This window comes from Branchiostoma lanceolatum, chromosome 5, assembly GCF_035083965.1.
Source record: "Branchiostoma lanceolatum isolate klBraLanc5 chromosome 5, klBraLanc5.hap2, whole genome shotgun sequence".
NCBI lineage: Eukaryota > Metazoa > Chordata > Leptocardii > Amphioxiformes > Branchiostomatidae > Branchiostoma > Branchiostoma lanceolatum.
The window spans coordinates 5,174,354-5,186,591 of NC_089726.1; the positions used below are offsets into that span (position 1 = coordinate 5,174,354).

The 12,238-nt window shown below is 38.6% G+C and overlaps 1 protein-coding gene across 4 annotated transcripts in view; it reads left to right on the forward strand.

The window, feature by feature from the left end:
- Positions 1-12,238, forward strand: part of LOC136434560 (voltage-dependent calcium channel subunit alpha-2/delta-2-like) — a 76,482-nt gene that overhangs the window by 701 nt on the left and 63,543 nt on the right. For all 4 annotated transcript variants that reach the window (XM_066427426.1, XM_066427429.1, XM_066427427.1 and 1 more), the window contains exon 2: positions 4,363-4,441. In XM_066427426.1, coding sequence (XP_066283523.1) covers positions 4,363-4,441 — 79 coding nt within the window. The remainder of the gene's footprint in view (positions 1-4,362; positions 4,442-12,238) is intronic.

The following is a 12,238-nucleotide window of genomic DNA, read 5'->3' on the forward strand; positions in this document are numbered from 1 at the left end:
ATTTTGCGGTATGCAAACTTACGTTACGTATGTCCTTAAGAGCTTTAGCCATCTTGGGGTACTTGGCCCGTGCGTTTAGTGTTACAGGCTTAAATCATTGTTATGCGTCAGACTGCTGTTTAAAAATATGTGGTGAACGGAGATTCGGTTTCGAATTGTTGGGATACGAGAATTTTTGACGGTAACGTGAATGCGGGAACTTTTTTCTGCAGTGAACTTTTGAAACCCCGTCCTTAACACGTGAACCCGCAGGCGATTTAACCAGAAAAACAACTCAAATGAAATGGCTCAATTTTCTTCAAACTATCTGGATACCCTCTTGTCTGTAGTTTTGATATTTGAAGGGACTTCATTGTGTTGAGTGATAGATTTATAGAATTCTCTTCATCATGTTCTTCCCTTTTCCCCGCGATAATTTTGAATGACGTTTTTCCCCTGTAGTTTTGCTCTTTAATTTTGAAACAGGATAACTCAAGAGCTTATGGATACATTTTGATGTTTTTTTGTTGCTTTACTGCTTAGGTTTTTATTTTTTAAAGGGCAGTTGGTTGAGTCAGTTCTTATCTATCTAGTCACCAAGAAGAATTTTCCGACTAAAGGAAAAAACAACAACACAGGATTAATTGCCAATTAGAAAAGGACCTGGCAATGTTACCACTGGTTTATTGAAATGCATTCCTAATGTTTAAGGCTGCATATGCCATTGTAATTGCATCCTAATGAAAAATTATTCTAGAAAGATTTAAGGTAAATTGTATTCAGAAGTTGAATATTTATTTAATGCATTTTGCTAGCATAAAATCTTATCTTTTCTACAAAAAGTAAAAGAACAAAGAGAGGGAAAACAGTAGTAGAGAAAGAAGAGAAAACAAATCATTTTTCTTATCATTTCTGATAGAAAAAGACATAGTAGTTCTATTGTAAAAGAGACAAGGAACATACCATACAGAATCTATTAGGGGGTGTTCTCATTTGCAGAAAACACACATGTAGCTAATTTCTAAATGCAAACTCACATGTAATTGCTGTACCCCAAGAAAAAAATAATTCACCCAACCAGATATCATCATTTGTTTGTCTATTGGACCTCAGGTTAGGGGTGAATCATCAAATTTTATTATAACATATATTTGATTTTCAGCCAAAAAACAATATCACTTAATTTTTAGCAAAATACAATGCTAAAGAAGTGAAAACCATCATTGTGGTTTATAAAGGGACACCAGACATTTGCTATGTCTGCGTGCCAAAGAGGCCATAGCCGCGTCCAATCTCGGTGCACTCACAGCAACGATCCAGTTTATCACCGCCCCATATCGGGCACTTATCCAGCTGAACACTCGCCATCGATCAGTCGGGAGACTATCTTCGTTTCCCATCAGGCATTGACGGCAGACGTAACAGACACCTCGTTTTATGGTCTGTATTTACCGACGGTATAGCGGCATAAAAACGTCAGCTCAACCCCTACCATTGCATATAGCCCTCTACTTGTGTGCCAAAAATCTCTACAAGCAAGAAGAGTACAACAGCTCGTCTTTTCTGTCACAATGGCGTAATAGATTTTTCTACCACGGCTGTCAGACTAGATATCACTTGATGCGGTTCGATTGTAGCTGATACTGAAGCAACTTGGCTGAAATCTTGTTTCGTCGTCTCCCTTTACAGACGCCGTTTATCAGCGTTTTCAGCCATTGAGTCGACGTGGGCAGCAACTGCAAAATTACAAGTCACATGCACTCCATCAAAAGGCCCTCTCCCGACGAGCGCACAAAGGCCATATAATTAACTTAACTATCCTTAAGAGAAATTGATTGGCAAGATGCGGTCCGCCGGCTTTATCGGGTGCTGCTAGCAATATTAGCTAAATATAGCCCGGCCAGATTATGGGAGAACGTCCCCAAGAGCAAGGATACAGTGAGAGAGGAATTGCTTGTGACAAGGCTATTGATTCGTTTGAATCAAGAAACCGCAAGTATGATAGGGACCGATATTGGAGATGAAATTTTTTGCTCGAGCAGCAAGAATGAAGAAGATATTGATGATTTGATGTCGTTAGCTGAAGCACACCTGGTGTTAGGTGAATAGCCACAGAGCTGCTGTGTTTCAGCCTGCTAAGGTAGCTGTTTGTGAATTGTACCAAATTTGTTATGGGGTTAGGCAGCAGGGAGAAGGTTAAAGCAACCGTCTAAAGCAATATGCTAGTGGGGTCTAAACTCCCTTGCAAGCTCTTTGCCAGCTAGTCCATTGATCTGGTTTTTAGAGTGTGTTTTATGACTGCAGGAGTTGTAAAGCCGAAGGGAACAGGGATATATTGACAATCCCATTTCACTGTCTTTTTCGGTTGAGGTATTACAGCCTCAATTGTACTGCCTTATTTCCTCTGAGGGCAGAATCTTTTTGAGTGGTTTGAAACAGTGTTTTAGGAAATGATGTGCTTGGAGCAGTTATAAACACATTCAAGTATAAATACATAGTATATCATGCATTATCCACTTCAGTACTGGTGCACTCACACCAGTACTAGTATCTCCCAGATGCATTATAGATGACTTACAACTTTGTAAGTGTTTGAACAATGAGCACAGTTTACAGTGGAATAAGTTAACATTAAGCTGTGGATCCCGACTCCAGACAAAAAATCACAGCCTGGGTGTCTGTAATGTAAAATCAATAATACACGCCAAGCTTTTTAAAAAAGTACCAGATTCACCTCTGATCAGTACTCAAAGAATCAAATGATTTTGTGTAGCATTCAATAACTTTTGAAAAAATGACTCAAAATTAAAAATCTTATTCATAACAAAGTGTGACACTTGTATTAACCAATATTATTGATTTTGTTCTTCACTGTACATTATGTATTTTTGTCATACACAATACCACAATCATGATCTTTTAAAAATTTTGATTAAGGCTCTTTTGGTTGATTGGTCAATTTACATTTAAGTCTCAGCCAGACTTGAATTTGAGGGAACAATTTTATGTCAAGAATGAACATATTGGCAACCACTGGATTTGCAATGATTGCCAGACGCATAAATCTTCGATATTCAGGTGTTGGGTCATTGATTTTCACCTTTTGCTGTTTTCGTTTCACACATTCCACCCGTCAATGGGAAATGATGTACACACTCATTTTCACGGGGGCGTCAGTCCTACGCAAACCCTACAAGGCGCCTTTGCCACCCAGTGTGAAAGGTTCATCAATTTTCCTCCTATGCCACTACTACTGCGGCAGCCACTGCAATATTTTCAGCATGTCTAGCACACGAACAGAGCACTTAATGTAAAAGTCTTCTCCCTTATTTTCTATTCCATTAACTTTTCCAGTCTGTGACTCCAGAATTAAATAGGATCAGCATGTTTGCATGCAGACGGCCCGCCAAGCTTTTGGAATCTCCAGAGTCTATTTTGTAAATGGACGTGCACTCAGGTCATGCAGTTAGACTAGTGTGTGTGATGTGGGAGGCATTTTTACTCCATTCATGTTTTGGCCTTGCGCTTTTGACTCCCAACTCATCAAGATGGTCCATTAGGGACTGAGTTACTTAGGGGAAAGAGAGAGAGAGCAAGGGACATACCATTATCTATGGTGCTCCTGGGGGCAAACCATTGATAGTGCCACTTGGGGATAGGTAGGGATGATGATGTACTTGCATGTTTGTTATTCAAGGGTACATTTTTGTACACATGGGAATACATTTTTTTTCAAAACATGACAATACAGTCACATATTTCATTCTTTTGTTCGTTCGTTCGTCTGTCCATTCGTTCATTTATTCATTCATTCATTCATTATGTGCTTCATTCCAATCTGTCTTTTCTATAAGTTTTTTGCACATGACAGCACAGCTACCATACTGGTTGATTTTACCTTGAAGAGTCAGACCTATAGATTTGGATTTGTGTATAACGTTAATGTCATTCTACTAAATTCATTCTTTTTTGCCGGGACATGATTTTGCTGTAGAAGGGGTATGGAGGTTCAGGCATTGTTCAACTTTGCGGTTCAAACAATTTTGTTGTAAACTATTAAATACATAATTCTATATTGATAATAGTGAAAGACTCAAACAATGAAAACATTGTTACCCATGGTGTCATCAGATTTCTTGATGGGGACCTGTCACTACAAAGACTACAAAGATAAAGACCACCACAAAAATTTCAAGATCCACAGTACAATGTACTTGCCATAGAAATTCAGCTTTACCTGGCTACTTCCAGGTTCAACCAACCAACATGGCGGACAATATTTAGTCACGAGTGCAAACACCATATAAGGGCAGTACAAACGTACTTAAACAACATTGTCAATCATAACTCAGCTGAATTGAATTAATGATGTGTTCCTTGCAGTGTTCGTACATGGGCCAGAGCACTTGCTACGGACTTGATCTCTATAGTGGACACCGCCAAGTTCGACGAGCTAGCAAATGTAAGTCACATTTCCTATTCTACCATGATCATTAAGTAAAGAACAAGTATTTAGAAATTCAATGTAGACTATGGGGCTTTAAAAAAAAAATGTTTATTATAAAATAACAAATAGAGTAATCGCATTCAAAATTTGCCTATATCTAACTTCAAGATGTCTTTTTATGTTCAGATTTGTGAAAAATATGATCTTACAAGACACATAACAATTCAATGTCATAAACCATGATATATACATGTAAATAAAACATTGAATTGAATTGAACCACTGCTGGCAATGTTTATAAGATGCTCCAGCCTAGTGTCACGTCAGCAAGAAGAAGGTCAGACATTATATTGACACCTAAAAATACATTACATTGCTACATGTACAAGGACAGATTGCAGGTTTCACACTGAAATCAAGACTACACTGAAAAAAAGAGAGCCGGTGAAAAAATGATGTAATAGCAAGTCCAACTTGGACTGTACATCAATTTAATTGCCAAATTAATTCTGTCCCTCATGGCCTTGGGAAAAATCCACTAAAACACTCCGAACCATGGCTAACAAAGATCGAAACAATATGAAAGCAATAAAGCCTCAGGGCCTGGTTAAAGGATAGTGTCGAATGTTCTTATGATCTATGAATCAATATACTGCTTGAGAAAAACATGCAAATGTTTGGGCTGCTGAATGATTATCAGGTCTATCTGCTGACCAGAGAAGTCTGGGAGAATAGAGTAGAGGAGATTCAGTGATATCCTGGAAAGGTGACATGAGCCATTATAACTGGAAAATGGGAGAGATCATTACTGACATTTTGGGTCACGGGGTGATTCAACAGTTACTGATGTTTTTGGAAGGGATGAACTAGTTGATATTCTGCAAGGCGGTATAGTTGATGTTAACGTTAGATGTTAAAGTATTTTTTTCACCAAGTTTCAATACCTCGATTAAGGTTCGTTGGACATGCAGGACTGGTAGCGAAATAAAAAAAATTACTCAAGCAACTGGATAGATTTTGATGTTGTAAACAGTCTGATTTTTCAGGTAGTACCCATTACCCTCAGTCACCGATGAAAGATAGTGGAAAAAATATGCTATCTGAATCGTCTCGCCACTTACAAAATATGTCTAACAATTGTATTATGTTTCAATACTGTGTGAATGTTGCAATGTTTTTTATTCACAACTTTGTAACTTCTTCCCAGAAATTCCTAATAATGCACAAGCTTAAAGAAAATAGATCAAACCGAATAGCTTAAATAGTAGCCATGAATAATTTCATCAGGTTGATGAATGACTGAATAGCAAAGTTCTTTATTCACAACCAAATATTTAACAAGAGCTGATGTTTCCTCGATCCTCTCTCATCTTTTTGGGGCAATTCTACCTGGTTCAATTATCAACTTTGCTGAATAAGAGCTGACATTTCGATGATCCTCTGTCACCTCTTTTAGGGCAATTCTGTCTGGTCTACTTTATCAACTTTGCTAGTAGTTCATACACATAACCATCACTAAGTTCATATCCACACTGTGATCTGGATCTTTTGCAGAATACCAAATATGCCCTGGCCCTGCCTTCAAACTGCCCGGAGTCCCGATGATTGAAAGTAATGAAAAAGTCTGGTCAAGATTACCCCAATTAAGTGGCACTATTCAAGGCAAATCAATTTTTCCGCCCCACGTTGAAAAGCTGGGCTGCCAGGTGCATTCCTCATGTCAGTGCATGCACAATGAACGCCGCTGAGTCACTGCCTTTCTGGACCGAGTCCAAGTCTATAAGTGGAATGCCTAACCCCGGCTGCTTTGTAATGAATAGACTTTGGTCATTACCAGATAAATGAGACCACCTGGGTCACTTCTGCCATCGTTTGACAGTAGGATTACCACGTAACGTCGTGGGCCTCCGAAGAAGTTGGAATATTTCAGGCAACTATTAATTTAACTTCAGGATTTAGTTCAGATTTGATTCAGTGGTAGGAGTGCAATGAATGTTTTTGCAGTGTTTTAAGTTGATGGTCTGACAAAAGAAATTCCTGCAGCACAAAAACATGTAACACCCCCCCCCCCCAGATTAATTTTGGACAAAATATTTCACTTTGGACTAATGCTTGTAGCCTTTGACAGCTTATACTTACAGAGTTGATATTTTGTGAACAACGTCCTTGCCACTTGATGGATATTTATGACCCCCACGCATAATTGAAAATCGAAAAATCAGAAAATCTTCAGATTTTATGGAAAATCTTCAGATTGTTAGAAATAATCTTCAGATTGTTAGAAATAATCTTCAGATTGTTAGAAATAATCTTCAGATTGTTTGAAAGAATATTCAGATTGTTTTACTTTAAAGAATATTCAGATTGTTTGAAAGAATATTCAGATTGTTTGAGATTGGTTTCAAAGAATCTAAATCATTCACAGTGTAGAGGCACTACAAAAAGCAAAAAAAAAAGGTTACTAGTATACCCCAAGCATTTTGAAGATGTACAGTATAGATTGCAAACAATTTTACTATATTTTTGACAAACATTTAAGCATTACACACAACATAAAATAGATTGCTCTGGGGAGCTTTCGAGACGAATTCTCTGTCTCTTCGTCAACCCGGTAATAAAGTCAGATCTCGTCTTGGAGTTCTCTTGTCACGTGACTTGATGTTGATTATCACGTGACAAGAGACAGTCATATACTATATGTGTAGACTGGCTAGATTTTCCTATCTTTAGGTTTAAGTTGAGGATAGCTAACTGTATTGAGAACTGTAATAGAAATAGCTGCAATGGAAATATATTGGATTATATGTTGCTGTATGTGATGCGATTTACAATCATTGAAGAACAATCATTGGGCAGGTGGGCTTTCAGCATTCCATTCAGCCAAATGCAATGAATAAAAGAGGGGCCTCAGATGCCCTTTATCTAAGTGCTGTAATCAATCGCAATGATGTAAAAGTAAAGGGCATAAGGGAGCGTCTTTAAGTGGCCAATCACGAGTCATGATATAGGCCTGTGTAGGCCATTGATTTGGTGGGAGTTAGTATTGATCATGCCCTGTACTCTCTTTAATATACCAGCCGTTCAAATTAAAAGAAGGGTATTCTCAAGAACTGTGAAATAGAGGTAAGGTTTAAAGACTACTTGTCCGTCTTAAAAGACATGTGAGATTCTTTGCAAGTACATGTAATTGACAATGACAATGATAATGGTCTAGGAAGTTTCTTTCTTCCAGCCCTTATAGACTAGATATTCTTGCAGTTTACCTTTAGCAAATCCTTGTTTTCCTCTAGGTACATTTTGCTCATATTCTTATCTTTTTACCTCCTTTTGAATGGAGGTATTGTTTTGGTTTCGTTTGTTTGTTCGTCATAGCGTGAGTTCAGGTTTGTTCCCATCGGCCCAAGTTTGTTTTGGGCTAGAATGTAACCGGAGACTGTCAGCTTGTGAAGGTTGAGCTGGCCTGGGTCCAAATTTCATGGCACACTGGCAGGAACCATGCAGGTGAACAATGGCAGACATGGCCAAATGTCAGGATCCCAGGGATGGCATGTGACTGAGAATGGAATGTTGCTACATGAATTCCTGTCTGTGGGACCATTCAGGTGAAATTAGGTTTACTCTTGGGTATGGATCGATCCCTGTATACACTGAAATTGGAAATGATGTTTTATTGCCTTAAATATTACGAAAATCAATTTGATTTACAAATCTCTTTGTTATTGATTTTATTAAATATTGCATAAAAACTGTGGTGAAATAACATCACTAAATCATGAATACAAGAAAAACCCTGGTTGTAATACTTGCATAGGTATTAACAGTAAAGTTGCTCTGTTAACTTGCCAAACATCTATCTGCTCTATCACTACAGCACTCCTAATTACGTCTACAATGCCATGACCTGACATGAGATAGGAATCTCTAGAGCTTAGCTAACAAACTTGCTGCTAGTTTCTCTCCAGAGTACAAGCCATGGTTGTACATGTGTAATGAATGGAGGGATCAACTACACGTAATTATGCAAGTTGTGGTCAACTTCCATGTCTCGACAATCTGTATCACCATTGGCTGTGAATTTAAAGTTTTCAGGATCGCCGGAGAGCATTCCAACGTTGTTAAGGTTGCATTTGTCAAGCAAATCTGCTTTTGTGTCATTTAAGATTGTGGCTTGCATGTAAATGCAAGTCACAGATAAACTGATCATGATGACTGTATAAGCAATTTTGCTTCAGATTCCAACCTGTTACTGTATCTGTAGCTGAACATTTTGATAATTCAGAATGACCTGCGACTTCTGTATAAATGAATGTCTGACGACAGAAAGAAAAGGAATAAACACCTGTTAAATGAATGTTTTTTTTAGACTTCAAGTATCTTATGCAACCTGATGCATGCATATGCTTTCAACAGGATCTCAAATCTCAAAGATGGTGTTGATTTGATTGACCTGATGATGCACCTTTTTCCAGTGCTCTATTGTCAACTTCGTTGTAGACATTTTTGTAAAAAAATAAGTTAAATCGTTATGCACTTGTCACGAGTGTAAGTCTATTCAGGTAAAAGTACCATTGACATTACATTGATGTTCCGGTATTTTGGAGCTGTTCCTAAATGTTTTTTGTGGTACTTTACCAGTACTGGGTACCAGTACACATCCCTACTCTATAGTCCTATTGTCCAACTGCTGTTCCATCCCATATTTTATATCCTACGACCCTACGGCCCATTGGTCCCATGGCTCAAATGTACAATGGCTCATTGGTCCTGCCATTGCCAAAATGATGTGAACGCTGCTATGTGCGTATGTTGATATGTGTTAGAATACAAGTGCTAATACTAGTATGATTTCTATTTGAATACGTCAGGACTGTATCATTTCAAACATTGAAGATCTGTGTTATGGTGTGTTGTATATTATGAAAGTTGGAGCTTGATGTTGCTACATTCGATGCGAAACTGGTAACAGTACTATTGAACAGGACACTGGTCTGTTAAATGTCCATTCCCCTCTAAAGGCCCCTTCTTTAGGAATTCATACCCAAAACTGGTAATATTGCTGCCTCATGTTTTCTTTAAAACAAAGGACCAAAACAAAGCTGATTTTTAATGATTATGAATATGATAAACAAGCCCTGGGTTTTGAGCATACTTGCATGGCACAACAACGTCTCATTATATTCTGTAAATATTGACCCTGAGACAATTCCAATGTGATAAAGTTGAACGTAGTGTGTGTAAAAAAATGAACAAAATATTGACTTTTTTTATGGGACGGTCCAGTCTTACAATAAGGGCTCTTGAAATGTTTGGTAGGATTGTTAAAGTAACACATTGGATATTCCAAATTATTGTTTCCAAAATTAATCAGCAATGCCAGCAGCCACTATATAGATGGCACAAAATGTGATATACTGTACAATGTAGCTTTAGCCTTAATTTCATGTACATAGGCAGGCCTAATTATAATGGCCAATGCACAAGCTTCGTTAGACCCATGTAGTGGACTGTAACAGTTAACAGTAATGTGCACTGGGTCAATGGCCTGTAGAATTAGGACTCTAAAAACCATTTACCCACACAAGAAACGGTTCGGGAACGTCCGTTAAAAACACAGAATCCTCTGTCTCTCAACCATCAACCGTCCAGAAAACTGTAAGTTGCAAAAAAAATGCTAAAGACACAGTCTGTATATTGGTTATTAGGCCCCCCTGATTTAGAACTTTGAAGTTGCAAAATCCCCTTTGACAGAACGGACATATTTGAATGATCCATTTGGACCAATAGGCTTTAGAATTAGGACGTTTAAACCAAGAAACGGTTTGGGAACGTCCATTAAAAACACAGCATCTTCTATCTCTGAACCATCGCCATGATCCCCAAAACAGTAACAGTTGCAAATGCTTCAATTGTAGTATGGACCCATTATAAAGGCACGGCCTGTACAGGTAAGGCCTCCTGCTTCAGAACTTTGAAGTGCTAAAATCCTCTTTGACAGAACGGACAAGGGTGGATGATCTATTTGGACCAATAGGCTATAGAATTAGGATTTTTAAACTATTTACCCAATGACATGCAAGAAATGGTTTGGGAATGTCAGTTAAAAAACTGCTCTCTACATGTATATCTGAACAATCAACTGTCCAGAAAACTGTTGCAATTGCTGAATAGTATAATATATGTTATATGGACCCATTATAAAGGCAGTCTGTATAGGCTAGGCCTCCTGCTTCAGAACTTTGAAGTGCCAAAATCCTCTTTGACAGAACAGACATATTTGGTTGATCCGTGCGTCCCATAATGATGCAGGCATCACCTCCCACCCTGTACATACATGCGACACTAAAAGGCCTCGGAAAGCCCTTTACCCCACATACCTGCCACCGTTACTTTCCCACAGCCCACAAATCTAATTCCTTCCTAATTCTAAAGTCTTCTCCAATGACATGAATGACACGGTGAATTCGCCTCCGGTCAAATTGATAGATAAACGGACCGTTGGCATGGTTGCTGGGACCTGTTGGGCGTAAAACGTCGGGTCCGGCTGATGTGAATTGATGCATCTGCTTCTCGCGATCAATTTGTCCCGGAATGGCGGAGCGGATAAATGCAGTGACCGCGACACGCCCGTTTTCGGGCCGTCAACGGTAATAAGGTCGTTTACGCGGGCTCAAGGACATGGGAAACTTTGGGGTGATACCAGAATGGGGTCAGACAACTCGTTAGTAGAGCACAGGACATTCGTTACTCTGTTAATTAGCTCATCAATTTTCCTGCCATGCCAGCGAGCTACTACTGTACTGTCTCCGTGAAAAGATCGAACATAAGCATTGGACATTTCCGAGTACAGAAGGTTCAAAATTGAATCTGAGTCATCGGCCGGCCATGGCATGGCCATCATGGTTCCAATTTTTCTGCTTTTCTGAATCCCATACAACATCATATACGACCTATGTTCCAATGTGTACATATAACAAGAAAAAAATTGTGAGAATTTACCCCGAAAAGCTAGCTCCTTTAATTGTACGTAGCTCAATATACTAGACTATTCTGATGAAAGTGGATATTAGTTTACCCAGGGCTCGAAATAGTGGGTGCATGCGCACCTGTGTGCACCCAAAATTGGAGCTGTGCACTTAATTTTTGACTGTGAGTGCACCGGTGCACCTTGATATTTTTGTAGGCAATAGGCCTTTGAAAAATAAAGGTACTATATAATTGTGCACTTTTTTTTTGCAGTTTACAGAATATTCTTGAAATTCAACTATCAGAAAAAGTAATATAATTTGTAACAGTTGTACTTTATTTGATGTATTAGTATTTACTTGTTTGTTATTTTGATGTGTAATAGCTAGAGAATCACAGATTGAAGTTTATAAGAGCGTTAAACTTTGTAATTATGTTTTGCTGGCATTCAACTTTATTTTGTGGTGCACCCGAAATTCTTTCTGTGCACCTAATGTTTTTAGTTGGGTGCACCAGTGCACCTATTTCCAAAAATGAATTTCCAGCCCTGTAACCCCACTATCATGAGGCCTCGTGTCCATTTGTAGCCAGACTGTTGATTACAATCTACTGCTGCTCCTCACATGCCGTAAACAGCCGCAAATGGACAATTTTGTGGCGGTGCATTTGACGATCAGGTAGTCTCTGGTACTAGACAGCATACTGAATAGACAGTAGAATGCGTGAGTTGGGACATTGGGACTCCTTTCTATTCAGTTCTTTTGATAGACAAATGATAAGCAGACTTGAATGCAGTTGCCTCACACTTTCAGTTTTGATCACCAGCATGTCGCAAAATTTAAGAATTAG